The sequence below is a fragment of the Coloeus monedula genome, assembly GCF_965178545.1.
Source record: "Coloeus monedula genome assembly, chromosome: 25".
Classification (NCBI taxonomy): Eukaryota; Metazoa; Chordata; class Aves; order Passeriformes; family Corvidae; genus Coloeus; species Coloeus monedula.
The window spans coordinates 6,385,015-6,407,631 of NC_138805.1; the positions used below are offsets into that span (position 1 = coordinate 6,385,015).

At 49.0% G+C, this 22,617-nt stretch overlaps 1 protein-coding gene across 4 annotated transcripts in view; it reads left to right on the forward strand.

The window, feature by feature from the left end:
* CADM1 (cell adhesion molecule 1) overlaps positions 1 to 19,244 on the forward strand; it is a 135,720-nt gene extending 116,476 nt beyond the window's left edge. For 2 of the 4 annotated variants that reach the window (XM_082296848.1, XM_082296849.1), the window contains 2 exons: positions 16,765 to 16,896; positions 17,089 to 19,244. In XM_082296848.1, the coding sequence (XP_082152974.1) occupies positions 16,765 to 16,896; positions 17,089 to 17,207 (251 nt within the window). In that variant the 3' untranslated portion in view covers positions 17,208 to 19,244. Of the gene's footprint in view, positions 1 to 3,182; positions 3,216 to 8,336; positions 8,391 to 16,764; positions 16,897 to 17,088 lie in introns of all 4 variants that reach the window. The other 2 variants (XM_082296846.1, XM_082296847.1) reach the window with 2 other exon arrangements.
* Positions 19,245 to 22,617: the final 3,373 nt, after the last annotated feature.

The window sequence follows — 22,617 nt, forward strand, 5'->3', positions numbered from 1 at the left end:
TGGAGTTGGAGAGAATCCATTTGAGAAAACGAGGAGGCTCAGCGATGGAGCTCATAACACTGAGAGATGTTGCCCAGCTGCCTCCACGCAGTAATTTTATAAATATGTGTGTGTGTGTGTATGTGCATGTGCCCTTATGTAGCTGCCTAATGAGGTGGTGAGTGCCTAGAGCTTGGGTGTCATCTGAGTTGTCTTAGCTGGCAGCTATTTATTTCTTATGGCCAGTGCTACACAGAAATCCCAATAAAATGAAATTTGCAGCTTTGTAGAGGCCAGTGGTTACTCCCTTGGGTACCTTCTGTAACTATAAACCAGGCCTCTGAGGAGCTTTTGTACATGGAGATTTTGGAAGTCCATGGCATTGTTCTGCTTTTCCCAAACAGCGCATTTAGTTCTCTTCCTTACTGGCATTGGGAAGAGAAGCTTTGATATTAAGGTAGAAAATCCCACATTGACTTGAGTCTGTTTGGTTATGTGATTACTACGTCCTCTTGGCTTTGCTACACCTGGTAAACCAGCTCGTTCTTCATCACCAGCTTTCCGTTTTAAATGATAGCTATCAGCCCGGGGTGGTCGTGTAGCTGTTCTGCGTGTCGATAGCTTGGGACCAGAACAGTGCTTTTTTGTGAGGCAAAGCCTTTCCTTGGCTTTGTTCAACATTAGTTAAGTCAGGAGTGTATCAAAGACTTCTTGTTGGTCAGCATTTAAGGAGAAGAGATGTTTTTTGTTGTAGGACATGGGGCAGAAGGCTGATCCCTGGGGTGCTGTGTGCCTACTCTGACATGGACGTGTGGCTGGTCTTGAAAGCAAAGCAGAAGCTGGTGGCACATACCCAGGATTCAGGAAAGCACCTTTGAAGTTATCCAGTGCAGCTTGAAGTTACGGGTTGTATGAGCAGCAGCACTGCAGGGCCAGGATGTTCCTTCCCGGGTGAGGAGTGACGGCGGCAGGGCCAGGACACACACGGATTTACAGGAATGCACTGGTTTGGTACCAAAGCACCAGGGACCACTTTTCTCTCCTCTGCCACACGATGATGTAGAAACACACCAGTGTCGGGGCGCTCATCTCTTTAACACGGGGTTGTTCTCTCCGGAATACTGGTGTGTACAGTCCTTCTTCCCAAAGAAGACTGGGATTGAACAAGGCTCCCTGAAAGCTCACTCTAAACTTTAACCAGTCTGTGTTTCCTATTGCAACCATCCAAACCATTTGCTAATCATAACTTTGTCATTCCAGCTGCAGCCAACATGTTGTTTGACGTGGATATTTGTTCGCACTTACAACCGCTTGAGAACTTTATTTTGTGTAACCTGTTGGTCTCTGTCCCCGGACGGGGAAGCGAGATGCACTGTCCAGTTTGCACTGTTTTCTTGACTAATAATCTCTTCCAGCACATCAATACAAGTTTGCTTCCAGCAGATTCTCTATTTAGTGTAAAAGCTGACATAACTTTTTTTATTTCAGGAAGACAGTAAATTGAGACTATTTATAGATGTCAAGATGCTATCTCAGGAATTAATGCTCAGTTTTACAACCCCTTCTAAACAATGACTTTCCCCCCACTTCCACCGCCATTTCCCCTTCCACCATTTGCTTGGTTAAAACGAATGGGAATTGCTGCCCAAAACCAAAGCAAAGCCCCCACTCTTGGTCTCCTCGTGGCTTTGGAAGGTTTCCCTTACAGCCCCCAGAGCTCCCGCAGGAGAACAAGGGCTGGCCTCCTTGAGGGTGCCTTAGATTTGGTTGCCAAGATGAGAACAGCCTATGTTGGCAGTGGAAACAGGCTAATGACAGCTTGGTAATCTGTTATGCAAATCTTGGTGCAGTTTATTAAACTGTGCAGGGTTTATTTGTTTTGCTTCCATAATTAAAGCATGTAGACCTGGTATCTGTAAGTATTGTGTATTCCTTGTATGATTCTTGTCTTTGCTGCTGCTTCAGGAATTCGGCCCTGGGCTGTCCTCAGCTAAATTGCCAAGAAACAGGTCCTCCTTTTTCCACTGCTGCCTCTGCCCGCGCAGGGGACCCGCGCCCGGGTTCTCTGCCAGCATGTCACCGAGGGGAAATGCCGCTGTGAATTGTCTGTCGTTGCTGCAAAACCCAAGCTCCGGCTGCTGTGCAGGGACACGCAGTGCAGCGCTTCTGTGCGCTCACTCGCACGCTGTTACTCACTCAAACACTGCCTGCCTCGAACCACGCAGGGCTGGGACAAACCTGGGCTGGGCCGTTGGCTCTGGGGCTTTATTTCAGTGCCACGTTCTGAGGAGCCAGCCCGCTCCAGCCACTGACCCCTGCCACGGAATACCTACCTCCAGATGGAAAGCAAATGGGCTGCAACAACTAAATAAGCCAGGAAATTCGGGTAATGTGGTTACATTTGGTTTAAACCTATTGGTGTGGGGAAATAACTGTCAGAAAAAGCCTTCAGAGTTGGGTCAGTCTTTTAAACTGCCTTTTGAAAACACGTGGAAGAGACAAAGCATCTCTCCGTTGGCAAGGCAGCACCCCCCAAGAAATTTCCAGTGGGATGTAGGCCATATGGAGTAGACTCAGCTTCACACTAACCAGCAAAAAACCATCCAGGATATTTTAATTACCCATAGCTGTTCAACCAGGTACCTGCTGCAGCAGAGGGACTGGTAATGTTTGTCCACAGTTACCAGTTCTAGAACATATTTTATGCTGAAAAAAATGATTCCTCATGCAGGTGGTGGCTGGGAAGCTGGAGGAGAGGCAGAAGCAGACTGTTCCCTGGCCATGGGTGCTCTGGTGAGGGCAGTGTTTGAGTGTGTAACAGCGACGTGCTGAGCCTCAGCTCCTCATCCTGCTCTGGAGCTTCTGTTTTGTCCCCACCAACCAAACCATTGGTGTCGGTGTTCTCTCCTGTCTCCTGTTCCCCTGACTTTGCAACCACCAGTAATTGTTCTGGCAAGGTCCTGGAAAAAGAGAAAAATTTACTGTTTTCCTCAGGCTCATAGCTTTTGAACTGGAGGCATGTCTTCTAAACAGTGCAACTCACTTCAAATGCTTTTTGCCTTTCATTTTATTATTGCTTGTCACGCAATGTTCTTTGAAAGCTTGCTCATATATTATCTGTTCCATTTTTTCCATTTTCCCTTTTTTTGCATGCTGTTCCTCCTGTTTCTTCCCTTCCTCCAATCCTCTGTTCCCGTGTGTAGACACAACGGCGACGACAGAACCGGCAGTTCACGGTTGGTATCACATTCCTGTTTATCTTATTTCTCAGCGCTGCTGAGTGGCAAGACAAGCCTGGGAAGGGGAAGCCAAAAAGGGAACTGGAGTCTTCAAGGGAGAACTGTGTTTCAGGTGGACTCATCTCATAAATGCAACATGGGTTCTAAGGTTGGAAAGTCTGTCTGCTCTTGTCATTTCTGCTGAGAGCTCCCCAGCTGATCATCCTGGTGCCAGGCAAGCCCAAGCCCCATGGAAGTGGCATCCAGGTCCAAGCGATGCCAAGTGATTCTCCATCCATTGACTTGAGAGTCACTTCACACATGAAAAAGAATTAAGTTTAAAATTTTTTTTTTTGAGCATTTTTCTTGCATTTTGAGTTAGTTTTTAAGACAGGGCATCCAGCAGGTCTGCTGGCATAGGGCAGCACGGGGGATTCTGGGATGCTCCACAGAGGAGCGCTCGCCTCCAAGGTCGGCAGGGAAGTTTGCGTTATTACACTGCAGAAGGAGATTGGGAAAACAAATAGCAACACTTTCGTCTCAGCATAGCAGTCTAGCAAAGTAACCCTTCTCGTCTGCTCGAGGCAGTCTAGCTAACAGCTTGACAGCTTCCTGAGCTTCCTCCGTTCCCCGGCGAGCCTACGTACGCGCTGCAGGCTGGAAGTTGAGCATCCCATTTTTTGGCACAAGCTTACTTTTCAGCTGAAGAACCGAAACCTCTGACAATTTTTAATTACAGCTAATCCATGTTGGACTTCACTGTTCTAGTTTCTTTTAACTCTGATAAACTGACTGATTTTTTTACTGACAGAAATCCCTAGCACACAGCACCCTGTTCTCCCGCCTGTTCCCCTTGAGGTGTTGCTTGGACGAGGTCAGAGGCAGGACTGAGTGGGGCAATCATTCAGTAGCAATGTCCCATATCAAGTGAAGGGGCTTGCACTTCTTATCCCAAATCACTTACCTACTTGGATGCATTTTCTCACTTGGCATAAAGATCGGAAATCTGCGGGCACACTTGTGTTTTGTCTGTGTGACGATCTCCCTGTGTGTGTTAAATGTCAAGAGCCAACGTTGCTGATTTTGTAGCTACGTGTTCATGGCTGGATGTTGATCCCTAAAGATCAGGTAGCCTTGATGATAGCACAACTCCCAGCATCCTTTCTAGGTGTCTCTGCATCAGGAAAGGCTCAATGTAGGCATGTCTTATTCTCTGCAATGAGGACAAGCTGGGCAGATGCTCGATGGTGAGCCCTTATCCCCTTTTTTTAAGCAATTCCTGATGTCTTTCCTCCTTTTTCTTTGTTCTGGGAAAGCCATAAAAAGCCTATTTTTAACTCGAGGGCTTACCCTCTTTGTGGGGAAGATTGCTGCCAGGGAGGTAGCCAGCTGAAATGACAACCTATCCCAGTCAAACGAGCTGCCACAAACTTTCCTGCCTTAAAACCAGCCAGTTTGTCCCAAATTCCCCCGTGCTTGCCCTTGTGGGGTGCTTTTCCCGTGAAGACTCTGGATTTCTTTCCAAGCTTGTGTTGCTGGAGTGTGTATGGAGTATACCAGGTGTTTCTGTATGTTGGCCATTTGTTCTTTCCGATGTCCGATGGGAGTGAGCATGTCTGTGAATGACTAGAAATGCATGGGCATGAATACAGCCAAATGGATTTTCTCCAAAAACGATTTAAAATGAATTGGGGGAAGAAAAAAGAAAATCAACCAACCAACCAAAAAAAAAAAAAAAAAAACCAAAACCAAAAACCAACCCAAAAAAGAGCTTGCTAGCAAAGAAAATTGAACCTAAGGCCAGTGTATAGCCAGCACAATGCTTCAATCGGGGAAAGAGGGTTTTGAGCCATTTAAAGTTTTGGAGTGTATCCTAGAGGACTGGGGGGAAGGAGTCCTGTATGTGTGTGCATGTCCCAGCAGCAGCCAAGGCCCTGCCATTCCCGTTTCCTCACGGAATGGAGTTGACGGCAGCGATGCATGAGTGACCTAACGCACGAATGTTGTTAACTCTTTTGTTGAAAAATGAGAGCTTAACTGTGAATTTTCTGATGCACTTTCTCCTTTCTCTGCACTGTTCATTGCCAGAGCTCCAATAACAGCATGGTCATGGCCGGCAGGAAGGCTTGTGCTTCCGCTGCACCCCACGAAGCCGGGGTTTCCCAGCTTCAGCCCTCCTCCCTCTCAGTGTGCCCCCATGGGGTCAGGGTGCCTGTGGGGCTGACATCGCAGGTCCCACTGTTTGAGCTGGAATACGGGCAGAACTTGGTGGAGCCGGGAGAGTAACAACCTGGAGTGTCTGCGCCACTCAGTCTGGGGAGAAAGCACTTTTTCTGCCAGGCCTTTTCAATTTTCTTCCCCTGCCCCTGTCCCCACCAAAATCAATGTGCCAGTTTTTAATGACCTGGCCCCTGTTGCTGCTCGGTGGCCAGAGAGCTCGGCCCTCATGCGGTGCTAGCCTTTGTGGAGCCCCTCAGGTGAGATGCCCGGCTCACGTTTGCCCCCTATGCAAGCAGGACATCTCTAAGCAGCCATGACCTTGGACACACTGACCTTGTGTCCAGTTTTTTCCAAATTCTGCCCTTACCCGGTTCTAAGCAGAGAGCTTCAAGAGCTCAGAGTGATTCCCCAGGATGCGGGCGTTGCCCACGCAGGGCATTGTGCTTGCGGCCCTGTCCGTCCATCCGTCCACCCAGCAATGGGGGCTCAGGGCTGCTCCCCACTCCCCCGGCGAGGCAAGAACCAGGCAATGCTGCCTCAGCACAGGCAGCATTTCTGCTCATTGTCATGGAAAGGTAGGGTGAAAAAGCCTCCTCTGAAGCTGGCAAAGCAGGAAGCCTGGAGTGAAGGTTAAAATAAGGAAAACATCCCAATCACAAATGAAGAGTGATAAGAAAATACTTGGCCCATTATGCAGCAGGTAAATCATTTTACAGGCTGGAAATTCTTCCCTGAAAGCCCATGTGGGTTTTTAATTGTGGCCTTAGCAGGTTTGGTCCAAGAACAGGTAACACTATTGTGCTACGCTCTTGTTCCTTTTTCTGATAGTGCTCAGTCCCTGAAAATGAGTTTTGCTTGGCTGAAGCGAAAGCCTGGTCACCCCAGAGTGCCGTACACCTCGCCAGGTGCCACAGAAAAAGCCTCAGAGCTTTCTGCATTGCCATCATCAAGCATCTCTGCCAGTCCGACTGCCTCCTTCCCTCTTGGAAATGCCCTACTTAAAAGTGCAGCTAATAGTGAATCTGTTCCTCAATGCATTTTAGAGCTCCCGTCCTTGGGGCGGTTGAATAAAACATCACAGCGCTGTCTGCGCACGCTGCGGCTCTGTGCAGCGCCGCCACGCACGCCATGAAACGGAATCCCTAATTGCTTATTTAGAGCCTGAGACGGGAGAGAAATTGGCTTTTCCTTAAAACTGGATGTAGTGTAGGAGCCCATAGGAACCTAAATATAGCCGGGGTGCCTGGTCCTCATGTGGGCACCTGGCTGAGCTGCAGGACGTGCTCGCCGTGCCGGCTGTGCCTGCCGAGTGTTTATCATTTCCAGGGAAATGGAGCAGAGCGAAAAGTTCCCTTTCATTTCTCTAACAGGAGTAGTGGCAGACTTTGAGTTCATCCCCTCAGTAGTGAGAAGAAGGGGCTTTAGTAATCAATATGGAAGTTTAATGAGAAGAATCAAGAAGTAGTGTCCCAAGTGCAGGGAGAAACGGAATTGTGGAATTGTTGCAAATTTTATTCTGAAAAGGATTTTTTTTGCTTCATAAAAAATGTAACATTGCCCTTTTTCATCAGTGATAAAATGTAGTTCCTTTAAAGGGAACTCTACAGAAGCAATTTTGGAGAAAGAAAAGTTGAAGGGCTCCTCTGCCAAGTACAGCTCTGTATGGCCAGTGCTTCTGTGAGTCAACTGTTGTATTTATAGATCATTTATAGGAAAAAGGCTCCTGAAAACCTGAAAAGGGCTCCCTGAAACCCAAGAGTGGCACACAAGCAAATTTCCTGCTATTAATCTAAATGGCTTCCCACTTCAGGAGGTAATTCCAACATAGCTTCCTAGTGATTTGATGTATTTAAAAACTGGTCACTGAAAATGAGTTTGATCTTTAAAGAGCAGTGTGTATTTATAAATATACATATTGCTGCTCTGCAGTGGGGCCAGTCTGCACATTGACCATACTGCACTCACAGCTTGGCTATTTAACAGACAGTCAGCACCAGTAGCAAGTCTGTGAGCTGACGATCCCAGGTTCCCCAGTGCCCAGGGATGCGGGATCTCTTCATGGGAATTTTTTTTCTTCGCTTTATGCATTTGCTTTTAGTGGCCAGCGGCAAGAGTGAGTCGTGGAAGTCCCAGCCCACAGGGTAACATTGCCCCACTCCACATTTCAGTAAGTCTGGGTGGCCTCCCGGCACTGGTTTGCCCTGTCACTGGTGCCGGGATGGCCACCCATGGGGATGCTCTGCCTGCAGACCCCAGCACTTCCTCAAATTCCCAAACCAAGCAGCACTAATGCCCTCACAGGCAGCGCTGGCTGCCTGTGGTGGCCACGACCATGTGCCTCCCTGATTGCTTTATAGCTTTGGGGACAGATGCTTTTTCCATAAATGCATCACATTTGGGCAAATGAAAAAAAGCCGGTTTGTCCAATGGTTTGGTGGACAACACAGCCCGCAGCTGCAAACAGGCCATGACATGCACTGTGCAATATTCATATTCTCTCATCGATAAATGTCCAGACTTGTCACCATGACCAAAATAATTGGATTGGCTGCAAAACTGGAAGCAAGTTTTCCATTGCTCTATGTATGCAGGACCAAAATCAGCCTGGACTAAATTGGGAAATTGTCCCCGTGACAGCTGAATGGCAGAGTTTGGGGGGCTCTGCATGCTGTTATGAGTGGTCTCAATGCCATGTTTCGTGTGCCAACAGTGTAGAACGAGGAACATTTCTGTCTGTAATAAAGGCCACGATTGCACTTGTGTCACACGATGGCTCTGCCCACACCGGCAGACGGTGGCAAGTGACTGATGCATTCTCTTCCCCCCCTCCCCCCAAGAAATTCATCCTCAGTTCTTAAGTGTGTTGTTTTTTGTCGCTTGAGAAACACAGAGAAAAATGAGTTTGTTTTTACTTGTAAGGCTTTACTCAGTTGCCCAATTCGGCCGAGGAGCTGGACTATGGGGATCTCTCAGGTAAGGGCTAGTCCGTAGGTAACCCGCTGCTCTCCTTCACTAGACACTGGTTCCACTCTGATTTCTGCATCTTGGCCATGTTGCATTGTGCAGTCGCTATGGCACAGCCATTCCCCCCACGCTCTCGCAGCTTGGAAGTGCACTCCTTTCTGTTGGGGTTTTCCTCCTTTTTCTTTTTTTCTTTTTTTTTTTTTTTTTTTGGTTGTTGTTTTGGCACCCATTTCTGTGTGGCGTCCTCAGACATGGGGCAGGAGGTGCAGGGCACCGAGGCCAACCACTGTGGTTCCCTCCTGGCTGGAATTTTTTGAACGCTGATTTGGAGACCGGTTGAGTTGAATCTTTGTTTGTAAAGCACTTGACTCTGCCGTGTTGTGTGAAACCCCCCTTAAAACAGGCGGCCAGCACTAACCCTTGGCTGCTTGGGGATTCCTCATCATACCAGCGTCAGTTTGGGGGCAAAAAGGAGGTGATTGTTTCATCAGTGAGGCCAAACCAAGTAAATGGTTCGAGCCTGTTTTTATCCACACTGGACTGAAAGGGGTATAAATGCATCCTCATGGCTGGTCCTTGCCAATTAGCAGCAATTGATATTAAAGCATAACAGCATCTTCAGTGGGTGCAGTTGGGTGCATTCAGAACAGGGTCCGTACCAGTGGTACAAACCTAAATCTCTGTTCTTCATGTTTTCCTATAGAAATCCACCCTTTTTTTTTTTTTTTGCTCCCACTTGCAGAGCGTTCCTGCAGACCCCTGGTACCTGCCGGGCTCTGTTGCTGCATGCGGCCACTCCAACGCAGGGTGTGCAATCCTGGCCACAGGGCCAGAGCAGCCATTTGGCCCCCTGGGAAGAGCCCAGCCCAGGGGGGTTGGAACCCAGTGCTGTTCTGTCAGGGGTTCAGCATGGAGCAAAAAAATACCCCAAAAAACCCCTGGGTCGTCATCTTATTCTGTCAAACAGTTCCGTCTCACCCGATCAAATCGGGAACATCCCATCCCATAAGCCACTACAGGTGTGCTTTGGCCAAGAGGTCAGAAATGATGGATTCATTCTGGATGTGTTCTAACACTGAGTGATGCTAACAATTACTATTGCAGGCCTGGGACAGATCCCATAGGTAAGATGCACCAGGGCTCTGGTGAACATCCCTGAGTGGATGGGGGAAATTGTTTTGCTCTGATAAGTTCTACTTTTTAAAATTCTATTTTTTAAGGAAAAATACACTTTTTGGTGAATGAAGAGAAGAATAGGAAAAAATTCCTTAAAGGAATTGCCCAGAATGGGTGTCTGCTCCCCAGTCTGTGCTGCCCAGAGGGGCTCACACATTTCCCGGAGCACATAGCTCAGTGTAGTCTTTTTTCTGAATCTGGAATGGAAGCCAAAATTTCCCCCGCCTTTACAGAGCACAGTGCACGCAGAGCCTCTGCCCACAGCGAGCACCTGTCGTGTGCTGCCAGACACCCATTTTGGAGCATCTGGCTTGGCTACTGATTTTTTTCCTAAGAGTTTAAAACTTTTGCTTGTTGCTCTTCAGATTACTCCTGCCTGCCCAAAGGGTGATCATTCCTGGTCAGGAGTGGTCAGGATCTTACTGGGTCAGGTATGGAGGAGGCACTAGAGAGAAAGCCCCAGGCCCTTCTCTGCTACAAACAGAGCGGCCTCTGCCCCATAGCCTCTGTTTAGAATGTCAGGAAACTGAAACCAGGTCGCATTTTTGGCCCGAGGTCAGCACACTGGGGCTCTCAGATGGGTGGTCCAGGTGAGTGCTGGAGTTGAGCTCTCTGTCGGGAACACCGCCCTCCGCTCTGGCAGGAGTGGGTGCTGGGAGCCCTGGGCACCACCCTGAGGGATGCAGGGCATGTGCCCACCCCCACGGGGACCATAGCGTGGCGGGCGTGGGGGCTGCTGCCGTGTTTGCTCAGTGTGCTGTTCCTTCCAGGTACACCTGTCCCGCCCACAGCTTCAACCGAGGCTCTGCCGACCGTGCAATTAAGTAATGCATCCCTTGCCTTCCGCCCAGGTAGCCTGAGTCCAGAGCCATCCTCGCTCTTCCCGGCCGAGTTCTGTGTGTCCGTGCCTCTCGCAATCCTCTTGTTCCTCACATCCTGAGCCCTTAGGGTGCGGAGAGGGCTGGCCTCGCAGCTCTCAGTTCCTCATTCCAGCCCGGCGCAGACCGACAGGCAGGATTCCTGCAGCACCGGGAATGGCGAGGGCAAGCCCTGAGTGCGTGTGTGTTGTGCGCACCTGTGCACGCAGGTGCACGCGAACAGACACTGCCACGGGCTCCGAGCGCCGCGCTCTGGGGACCTGCCCCAGCACTCCCTGAGCTCTGCTGGCTCTGCTCCAGGGCGTCAGCACCTCCTGTAAAACAGGGAATGGTCACGATGGCTCCGCGCAGCCTCTGCATGGGGCCAGGTTCCCTGACCACAGCTCGATCAGCACCTTTGCGGAGGGGGTGCTGGTGGATCAATGGCCATCGGCTGAGAGCAGGGCTCCCTTCTCCAGTGAGGAGTCAGTGGGAGCAGCTGCTCAGCTCTGAGCTCTGCTGGGGTGAGCACATTTATTCAAAGAAAGCGCGTTATTTTTTATGAAGCGATCTTGAAATGGGTCGCTGAAGGGGAGCTTATTGATTGAAGAAGGATGAACTCCTCAAATTTCTCTGGTTTAAATTAGACCAAATTCAATTACGATACGACAGGCAGGTTAACACTGCTGTTTAACAGCCCCTCAATAAATTTGAGGAGGGGTAGCCTGCTCCACGCCACGCGGTGGGAATGAATAACATTATTGCTCATCCTGTCATAGGCAGTGATTTCTGTCCTCCCACGTTGTGGCTAAGTGGTTTATAGTGTTCATGGAATAATGGCAGCTTGTTCTTCCACCAGCACCCCCTGCCAAGTCCAACCTCTAGTGTTGCTCCATCATTTCAAAAACTTCATTCCGCAAAAGAATTGACCCCGGATTCAGTTGGGAGGTGTCAGTGCAATCCTGATGTTTCTTACCTCCAAGGAAAATGAATAATTGGCTCACAAGGTTTTCAGGAGTGCTCAAGTGACTTTAGGCCATTAGTGCCCAAATCATGACCTGTGGGATCTTCAGGTGTGCTGATGTGATAATCATTTAATAAACTGAACTATAACCAGATTTAGAAGAGATCACTTGTTTAGGAATTCTTCAAAGCCGTTGGCATAGGTTTCCTTTTTCCTGCTGTGACACAGATGTTACCTGCACATCTGGGAAGCTCAGGAGCTGTCAGTGGGGTCAGTGTGTATAAGCTTGCTCATGATTACACACAAGTTTAGCCCACACTGTCCAATGTCAGGAGCTTGACAATCATTTTCACCCAGAAATAAAAGGCAAATTTTTGTGCAAGTGCAGCAGTAAATCCAATATGCCAAAATTAATGTCTAAACTACATTTTCATAAAAATCTCCCTCTGTTCTCTGCTTTTACAGCAGAAATGCTCATAGAGGAGGGTCAGGGCTGTCCAGAGATACCCCAGAATGTTACACTGTTGGGCTATGCAGAGTGTGTAGCCGGAGGGAGGTGAGGAGGAAGGTCGGGAGACGGGAGCACCACACAGCAGGGTTCCATAAAACCTGGGCTTTCCTGCATCATCCCATCAGGACAGGCTGCATCTCCCAGTGCTGCCTTTGCTCTGCACCTCTGGCACTGAGCCGAGGGAGAGCCGTAATTGGCTGGAGAGGGTGCTGGAGCACAGGGAAGGAGCTGTTGGCAGCAGCAGTAATGTCAGGAGCGGTGCCAGCGGCGGTGGAGAGGTGGGGGCTGGCTGGTCCTGGCTGCAGGAGGTCACTGGAAGGAGCTGCTGCCTCCGGGCACTCGAGGATGCTCGTGTGTGCAGAGGGCTCCCGTCACCAAGGTGAGCCCAAAGCCGCCGCTTCGAGCCTCGCGGGACCCGCTGCTGAGAGCATGGGGAGCACTGAAGGTAAACATGAAGTGGTTTGACCCAAATAGATCTGAAGCTGTTAGCGTGGGTAGAAAGGAGATTTAAAATACAGGCAGCCCGGTCCAGCTCAGTCTTGCTTTTAGTCTTGAGATGCTGCTGCTGACGACGAAAAGAGTGGAATATTCATAGATACATCTATATTTAAAGCCTCATTAAAATGGAACTGAGTGGAAGCTTTTCATTGAGAAGCTGGGAGCAGAAAAGTCTTCCCTCTGCTAAACCTCGGTGTAAGCGCTGACCCACACTGTCAGGGTGCTGCTCTTACCATCACCAACATTTTTCTTGAGAGCCCACAGAAAGTTGGTTTTAGCACTTACATTGGCAGAAATGTTGGAAACCTGGAGATCATTAATATATGTACGTTTAAAGAGAGTCTCCCCCAAAACCCCCATAGCTGAGAACCTGCAGGTGTGAATCACAGATGATGATTATCAGTACTTAGATGGACAATCCCTAGCTCAGCGTCTGCTCCGTACTGCTCCTGACCTTTGGAATTAGTTCCTTAGTTCTGTGATGAGTAGCAACCAGTCCCAAACTCCTTTCTCTCCTGTCTATGTGCTGTTTGCTGATCCGCACTTTCTGTTTAAAGGAAAACTTCAGGGTTCCCATTCCAGCAGTGTAATCACTATTTTGTTGATTACGTGAGCAATTGGTTAAAATAATCAGCAAAAATAAGTTTAAAGCTGCCTAAGTCTCTTCCTGGCCACCCTAGAAGAGGCTCTGGAGCGTTCCTGCTGCTCTGCAGTGATCTGCACCGTGGGCAGATGGACCCAGTGCGGCATCCCATGAAACCCTGGCATCCCCTGTGGTGGGGTGCAGCCGTGCCAATCCCTTGGGGGAACAGCACAGCACTTGGAAAGAAAAATGGATTTTTTTCCTGCATGAGTTCAGTTCTGGCAAGTGGATTGTACCATTACTGATGCAGTTTTCCTTTAAGGTGCTTTGGTGCCAAGCAAAGCATCAACACAAAAACGGTTCAGCCAAGGTGCACCGTAGCTGCAGAGTAGCCCTGAGGGGGCATGTTGGTGACAACATGCTGTGATGTCTTCCTTCCCTGCCCTTCCCTCCCTCCTTCTGCCCCACCCACAAAAACTCGCAAGCAAACCCAAAACAAAACCCCTAATAGGAAAATTCCTGATGATTCGCTGGAGAGGCCAGGATCCAGCTTGCTCCAATATATATTAACATCCTAACGGGAAAGCTCTGCATGTATACATTTACTGCGCCCTGACAAGAGGGAATTAAATGTCAGGAGGATTTGTAGCATCTGTAATTGAATTGGTGCTGAGAAAAGCAAATCTTGAGGAAGAATAACATATTAGGATTAGCAAATAATGTGGCATTTTGTCAGTTCCTGCCATCTTGACTGTTCCCTCTTCAGCAATAAAGTTGTGATTTCTGGTTTAATCAGAGATAGGAAGCGGGAATAGCTTGGGTGAATTGGAGACAGCATTTAAAGCAGATTTCGGTTGTTAAGGTCAAGTCTCTCCTTCGCTTTGGGGAATTAGTCTTTGTTCTATAGACCTGACACTTTGTTAATTACCAAAGAAATAGCAAGGGACAGGATGTGGAGGGGCTGGTGGCACACAGACAGGTTTGCTGGGAGCAGTGTCGGAATCGCTGGCAGTGGAGTTGGGCTTTGCTGTGCCAGCAGGCAGAGCTCTTGGTGCTGGGTCATGCTCCTGGAGCATATGGGGTTTGATGAGGTGCTGGAGGCAAGGAGAGGAGATCCTGAAGGAGAATGTTTTAGACTGTGTGTAAGCTTGAAGATGTATTTAGCCACGTGTAACAGTGTGAACTTGGGGCTGTCACCTCGCAGGGGTCTTCCTGAAGAGAAACAATTGAGAAAAATGGCCCTGCACATCCCAGTTGAGGAACTCATGCTTAACAAACTCTGCTGAACAAACCTGGCAAGGCTTTAAGCCAAAGTCCCTTCTCAGGGGAGCCCTCTCTCCCTGCTCTTGGCATGGTGCCGATCAAAGGGAAGACATGAGGGATGTGTCAGGCACAAGGCTCTGGCACAGCCCTGTCTCCGCGGCCGTGGGCTGGTGGGACGGTGTGGAGGCTGCTGCCGCCAGCACGAACACATGCCTTTGTCTTTCCAGAACCTTAATTTATGATGATGAAGAAAAAATGCCTCTTGATGCAAAATCTTGCTGGAAGCACATTACAGAGCCGTAACTCAGTGCGTTTATGCCCCTCAGCTGTTCCAGATGTCAACGAGGCACTCATCCGCCCAGGCTGGGCTGCTGCTGTCTGCTCCGAATGCAGCCGAGCAGAACTGGGCACAAAGTTTCTAAAAAAAATAAGAAAAAAATGGAGTGAAGCGTACCTAAAGCAGCTGCTCCAGCAGATGAGCCAGTTCAGTTGCTTTGCAGAGAGCAGGTTCACAGAGGCCAGATTAGCCAAGCTGGAGCGGCAGCGGGAAGGCTGTGTCGGATTAGGAGCTCCCGGGGTGCTGGTTTTCCCCAGCTGCCACCCTGGGCAAGCAGCAGATCCTGTGCCTGGGCACGGGGTCAGCTCAGCACCCCACAGCATGCCGTGTGTGTGGGCACCTTTCCCATCAGCATGCAGGGATGGTCAGGCAGTTGCCACAGCAGCAGATGCTGGGAAGGGATCACAGCATGGTCCGTTCCCACTGGAGATGAGACAGAAGGTCCCCCTTTGCTGTGCTTTTGGATTGCTTGGCACACTCTTACCACAGTGCCATGGCTTGGGGTTCAGGGATGTGACAGTGAAGGCTTTTGGTTTGCAGGGGAATAATCCTTTTTTGGCTGCAGTTTTTTTCTTATCAGCCAAGCTGCTGGAAGGGTCTCTGCAGTGTCCCATCCCAGCATCTCCCTGCCCACGCTGAGGCTCCTGCTCTCAGAGGTTACTCAAAGGGGCTTTTTTTCTTAAATTGTTTTAATTAAAAGGCGCTTTATGGTGCTCTTGGTCCCGAGTTATCTAGTGGGGTCCCTCAGTCCTTAATCTTGGAGCAGAATTGGAAATATCGATAGAAAGCGTAAATCCCAGCTGCTGCTCGAAAGCTTTGTATCAGGTCTCGGCTCAAAAGAGCCCCATTACCTTTAGCTGTCACGGATCTGTACGCTTGATCGATAAACTTCAAATATTATTAGAGGTGGAGGCTTCAGAGATTTGCTCTGTTCTTTGGAGGGAGACGGAGATAAATCTTTCTTAAAAATTGACTTGCATTTGCTCTCTCAGTCGTCCTGGCAAAACGCATTTCTCCGAGGTGTCCGGGCAGGCACAGGCAGGGCAGATTTATGGGCCATGTGCTTCTTGTAGTGAAAGATTTAAATGGTAAATCCTTCACATATGACTTCACAAATCATGTAAAGTTAAAAGATTTTTACCGTTTCTGTTGCTGCTGTGCTTAAATTGTAAGGTATGGCCAGTAAATCATTTTAATGGAGGTGTCGTGCTTGACTCACTAAAAAAAAGAGACAATGGTTTAGCTTCTATTCCAAAATGTTAATGTATTAATCAGCAGGAGAATAATTGTTTTTTACTGCGTTATAAATCTCAGTTGCCATTAGGATTGCAGCGAGGGTTGATGTAGCTGCGTTCTTAAATTAAAATTGTTTACACTGCTATACATTCATTTTACATGGCCATAGCTCATCCGGGGTTCATTCCGGAGCTGTTCCTCCACCACATCAGTCATCCCTCTCCCAGGTGACGGCGTCCCGAGGGAGAGGCGCTGCTGAAAGGAAACTAATTGTGTGGTGAGGAGTTAAATAAACGCAGTAAAGCAGTCAGAGGCACTGTACAGTTACTGCTCACTGTGGGCCTCGGAGTAGGTGTTAGCGTTTGGGTCAGGAGTGTTGTGTCCTTGTGGGTTGCAATGAACAGCAAAGGTGGGGCTTCATGGTGGAACCCAGTTCAGTCGGGGCAGAGGATGGTTGTAAACACATTTTCCGTGCTGGACGGGTTGGGTTTTGGGTAAGGAGTGTCTTGGGAAGTTGAAATGTTTTCCACAGGGCATTCGTTAATGACCTTTCTCAGAGCTATCAATTAGTATTCCCATATTGTTCTTGCTCTTCTTCGTGCCCCATCCACCAGAAAGGCTGAGATCTGGGCAGCACTGTAGGGAAATATCCCAAAATAAGTCCCCACCAATGACTCCATGTGCCCTTCCTCCCCTCTCCCAGCTGTCTCCCACGTGCATAGTCATAGTGCTGCTGCTTTTAGCGGAAAACACCTCGCGAGTCGAGCCGCCAGATCAGTTCGGCTCCGGACAAAGCTCCTCTGCCCGAACTCATCTGTCTAGTTAGCTCTGTGCTTCACCCCTGCTCCTCTGGAGAGCCTGAGGGCAGCTCTTTCCATCCTGAGAGCAGCTGCAGCCAGACCCTGCCAAGAGCATCGGAGTAAGTCCCCAATGCTTATTCCTCTTCTGATCTCAACAGATTCCCGTGCAGGTGAGGAAGGGGCCATACGGAGCGTGGACCATGCCGTGGTTGGTGGCGTCGTGGCCGTCGTCGTCTTCGCGATGCTTTGCCTGCTCATCATTTTAGGGCGATATTTTGCCAGACATAAAGGTAAGACAGAGACCAAAGCTGGAGGATGAAAGGCCAGGCACGTGTGTCCCCTCAGTCACGGTGTTGGCATGTCTGATGCGACTGACCCCCCCAGTTTCTCTCCCAGTGGTGTTTTGTTTCCTTTGTCGGTCGCTCCCTTGGCACCCGCACCAAGACCCCCAAAGAGTCACACAGCCTCCACTTTCCTTGCAGGTACATACTTCACTCACGAAGCCAAAGGAGCAGATGATGCGGCCGATGCAGACACAGCCATCATCAATGCAGAGGGGGGACAAAACAACTCCGAGGAAAAGAAAGAGTACTTCATCTAGAGCAGCCTTGGTTCCCATGAGGTGTCCAACTGTGGACGGTTACTACTGGCCCTATTTAAACGCTACAAAGACAGTGATCTTGGAAGTTGCAACCAGCTTGTGTCTTTTTTTTTTTAAGGAAAAAAAAGCAAATGTGTGGAGAGCGGTGAGGCCGGGAAGGTCCGGGATTTGCTGTGTAAAAATATTCCTCGTAAAGTACACTCTGCTGTTTGACACCTCAGTTCGTTTGGGTTTTCTTTTTTTGGCCAAGTCCAGCTTGGATTTAGTTTAGTGAAGTCATTTGCAGAAGATTCTGTGCCTTGTTTAATTTCTGTTTGTTCGGGTCGGGGGGAGGCTGGGAAGAAGAGGGGCTTCTGTGCGTTAGTTCCCTTCGGGTTTCTGTGGCTCTTCGTTTCCCCTTTCCTGTTTCTGGAGTTGCCAGCTGGGACCCCGTGGAGTAGGTGCGTTTCTCTGAAGGTGTTTCCCCTTTTTTCTCTTCACCGGTTTCCGTTCAGAACTCAAGCTCATCGGAGGAGAACCAGCACATTTTAGATGCGTAGTTTGCAGTTCAGTGTACCCATGTCCCGTTCCCCATTTGCCGTCAGGGCTTGGATAACACCCCCCGAGCCCCCCTTTGTGGCTGTTTCAGGTGCTTTCGATGGTGGCAGCTGGGAAATGGGCTGAAGCTCGGCAGAGGCGCTGCTCGGCCGTGGGGATGCAGGAGCAGGGTCCTTGCTGGGCAGGCAGAGCTCTCCTGGGCACGGGGGCTTCTCCTCATCCTCTCCCTGTTGGCAGCCATGGGAGCAGCAGGTAAAGCCCCTCTGACGCGTGGGGCCAGACCTGGAGAGCGGCTGGATAAACAAAACTGCCTTTTTTTTCTACCTGCTGAGTAAAATGCGGGAATTCGTGTTGAAACGAGCGTGCTAATGACCACTAAAGCCATAGGTGCACAGGAGACTCTGGCTCAATCGGAATTGTAAGCGACAGGTAGCAAACCGCAGCGGGAAGACGGTATAAAGTTATATATGCTGACTTTTTTTTGGTGAGTAATCATGGATTTCGAGCGATAATTTTTTATTGTGTTTACGTGACAAATGTATCTGATTTATTTAAGGAAAGCATTAATCTTAGTGTCAGGTTTGAGGATTTTTTAGGGGTTTTGTGGGGGGGCATTTCCGTGTGTTTGTTTCTCAGTTGTTGTTTTTGGCAGAACCATTACAATGTGGGATTCCTTTGGGAACAGGGTGGCCTGGTGCAGCAAGCAGGCCCATTCCCCAGCAGTATTCCGTCTTTTCCCTCTTCACAAGCAGAACCTCACGAAGCACCCTTTTTTCTGAGCAGATTTTGTCGAGCGCAGCTCTTTTCTGAGCCCTCAGCACCATTGCCAATCCCCATCGCGATGAGAAGCAGCCAGGTTGGAGCCGGGGGCTCCGTGGCCCGGCGGCGGCAGCACGGGACGGGCATCCTGGCCTTGAGCAGCCCATACTTGTTTGGAAGTGTACCGTAGTGCAGTGTTACCGATGTAACTTTGACTTACAATGTTGACATGTCTCAGGTTCATGTGTTTGATTGGTGTTTTCCGTCTCAGGTAGATTGCAAAATTTCGGCCCCACGCATTGGAAAAATAAAAAACCCACATAAAAAACAGGAGAAAAAACAGGAAATTATTAATTTTAGTTGTATATCGGTTTATGTATTTTTTCTTCAGTATACAGTGCACTGTTGAAATGTATTGTTGAGTATTACTTTGTACAGCTTTAGATCATTAGGACTTTGAAGCGTGAAGAAAGAACAACCTTGTTTAAAGGAGGATCACAAATGAAGGACGCGGAACTGATGATAAACAACCTTGTTCTTTATTTACCCGGCCTTTTTATTTTTTCCCCTTAGGCCAGTTCTGTTTTAAGGTGTCCATGGAAGATGTTACAGTGTAAGAAAATACATATCCATCTGTTCCCATTCACATTTTGTATTGGTTCATGTATCCCATTTTTACAAAGGAAAAGAAGTACTATGAAATATCTGTCTTCTTAATAAAAAAAAATTAATGTTACAAAACTAGATCTTGTTTTGCACTCTTTATCCCGGCTGTTACAGAGCCCACCATTGGAGCTCCACTGGTGACATGGGCAGGAGGAGCTGGGGCCAAGCAGGTAACACCCAGCACTGCCTGGAACAAAAAGAGTTAAACCTGATGTATTGAAGCTGCATAAAATACAGAGCAGATTTCATAAGTTTCTTGTTTATAATTGCTAAATTATTTTCTTTGAGGAGTAATGCCTTGGAGAAAATTGATCTGTCACTGATGCTCCGACCTTCCCAAGCTGGAGTAGGTCAGTACACAAGGTCTTAATAGCAGACAAATATTTGAATCCTCCCTTGAAAGGTGTTAAAATATGTGACTTCCTTCACCCCGTTCTTGTCTCCCGTTCCATCTTGGTGCTGCCGGATTTCTTGGCATCTCCCCTTAAAACACTTGGCATTTCCAGGTTGTGACACGCAAAGTCTGTTTGCCTCAAGACACCCAACTCCAACAACCAGCGCTGCTGGGGAGGATCCGTTCGGCTCCGCTCGGCCTCGGGCAGCCGTCGATGGCAGCAGCACACGCTTCTCCTCCCGCCTTTCCCCCCACCACAGCCCCCAAATCAGGCTGCGAGGCAGCTGCGGCGCTGAAATTACAATCATTAATCTTTTATATTTTGCACAAAGGATGAGGAGAAAGACAATTGCTTTTCGAGAAGATCACACCGGGAACAACCATGCAGAAGCAGCGTGCCCGGCGCTGGAGGAGCCGCGCGGACCGGGGGGTGTGTGTTGGAGGCGGTGGCTGCCACTGCTCCAAGGCCACTGTGCAGCTCTTGAGCGCTCAGTGCATCTCGTATGGTTACGTCACAAATAATGTTTTTCTGAGAGAAATCATGACACTGAGGAAAAAACCGTAGGGCACAGCCAAAAAAGCGGCTCGCTCTTTTCTTACCTGAAATGAGCAGAGCTCATGATGGTTTCCATGGCTATTGCAATTATTTCAATGCAGAAGAGATTTGCAGCTCACAGGTCCCCGATGCCGGCTCACGATGGTTTTCTCCTCAAGCCAGCACTAATTGTGTCTCACACTTGAGGTGTCTGTAATTTATCCTCTCAGGGGTCCACGTCTTTCAGGGTTTTAAGGTTATTTACTGGTGCTTTTCTTCCCAGTGGATCTAAATACTTGTCCTTCGCTTTTCTGGCCCTACACAGGTGTTACAAGTGGGTGGCAGGAAACTGTACCTGTAGCATGTGGGATCAGGTACCTGAGGAATCCCTGTGCATTAACTTTTCAGATACTGAGATACAAAGAACTGGGATGGGGAAAGCTGGAAAGGGTAAACAATTGAGCAACAAGACTGAGTGAGTCCCATATCCTAAGTGTCCAGCTGCAGAAACACACTCCCCAGGCCTGACCCCCCAGCTGCTGAGCCTGTTCCATTACATAGAGCTAAGGACACTGCCAGGATTTTATGAAAATTAAGAAAATGATCATTATTTTTTGCCCTGAACTTCACATTTTCATGAGTTGCAGAAGTCATTTGGTCCTAATTGCAGAATTATTTTATTAGGTCAGTAATACAGTTCTTAGTTTTCTTCCCTTTTTAACCAAATACAGGGAGGAATTATTTTAACTGGGCATCTGACTTGTGTAATTACAGCCTTTTCTGCCAGGCTGAAGTTGTCAAAGAGCTTATGCCACGTAAAGTAATTAGCAATAAATGACACTTAAACTCACGTCAGGTAAGGTGTACCTGGATCCTGGGCTGGGTGATTGAAATACACGGGAGCAGGGACGAGGCGTGAGCTGGCAGCATCGATCCACGCCAGCCAGTCAGTTCTCATCAGAGGGTCCTGACAAGGGGCTAATAGCTTTTTCTGAAGATCCAATCCCATTTTCTAGGCAGCGTCTGTGCCACCTGGGATAACACCTGCTCCAGGTGGCATTGATCGGGTGGGGGCACATGTGACACCCCGGTGCTGTGTCCCAGCAGCTTCATCTGGATGTGTAATTTCAGTGAAGGGAAAACCCAAATTCCATCTAAACCCCAACACCTGGCTTAAAAATTTACATCTGAATTAGTGTAACCAGGAAAAGAATTTCAGTCTACTGACCATTAAGAGTTTAAACTGGCCCTGTCCTGTTTTAACCAGCCAGAGTCAGTGTGGAGATGTGATCCCTGCAGCACGAGGTCTCTCCTGGAAACCTGTGTACACGGTGAGCAGGGCAGGGGCTTAGCAGGGTCCTGTGGGGAAAGGCAGGAAAGGGGATTCTGCAGAGCTCTGCACTAACCCTAACCCTGCAGCTGGTCTGCAAACTGAGGAGCTCCTTGGTCAGTTTGAGTAAAATAAACAGACTTTGCGTAAACAAACAGGTTTAAGGAGGAAAAATAAACTTTAGATGAATTAACAAACACTATGTGAAAAAGTAAACTTTACTTGAATAAGCAAACTTTAGTGCAATAAAGAGCTTGAGTTAAACAAGCAAACTCTGCTCAGGGCCAGCTGTGCCACTGGAGCCTGCGAGAAGGATGAGAGCTCAGGGATCCATCCCAGCACAGGCTCTCCTGGAGAGAGAGCCCCAGTGCCTGGGGACATCATCAGCTCCTGCAGCCCTGCTGCTGCCAGAGGGGTGCCTCACAGGATGTCTCCCTGTCCCATGTCGGGTCAGTTCCTCGCTCACCCCTCCAGGCTCATCCTGTCCCCTCGCCCAGTCTCCAGAGCTGGGTGGACTGACAGGTCCCGCTTTGCTCAGGACTCGTCGGTGCCTCGCTCTGTGGTGCCAGCGCTGGTGGCAGAACTCTCCATCTCTTTTCCCTGCCAGCCCAGGCCGAGCTACATTAATATCAGCTCTAACCTGTGTGCCTCTGCCTATCTGCCCACAACCATGTTCTCCCGCTCCAGTTCCTTATCCTGTTCTGCAGGATAGCAGCAGCCCTGTAAGTCACAGACCTGGAGTGATGTGGGCAGCATGGGAAAAATGTGTACAGATGGAACGGGGATGCAGAACTTAGATAGGAAGGGTACAGTGAGATGCCATTCAGCAGTCCCTCGGCTCTGCAATCCAAAGTGAGCAGGGTTCAGGCACTGGGCAATCTAAGTGTGGTTGGGGGGGCACCCTGCACCCCAGAGGCTGGGGAAACTGAGCCCCTTTGGAAGATTGAACGGATTCAGCAGCCCTGGGAAGTTTCATCTCTGTCTTAAGATTCTGCTGTGAGCCAGACCCACGTCTGCCTCCAGACTTCATTCCCTGTGGTGGCTGGCAGAGTTGCTTTAAGCTGTTCTATGCCCTGTCCCCAGAGAAATCCTGGAAATCCTGTTTTCCTGCTTTGTGTCCCAACACTACCAGTGCTAACCCAAGTCCTCAGGTGCTGGCTCTCAGCATCCTTTGGGGTGAGTGGGATCC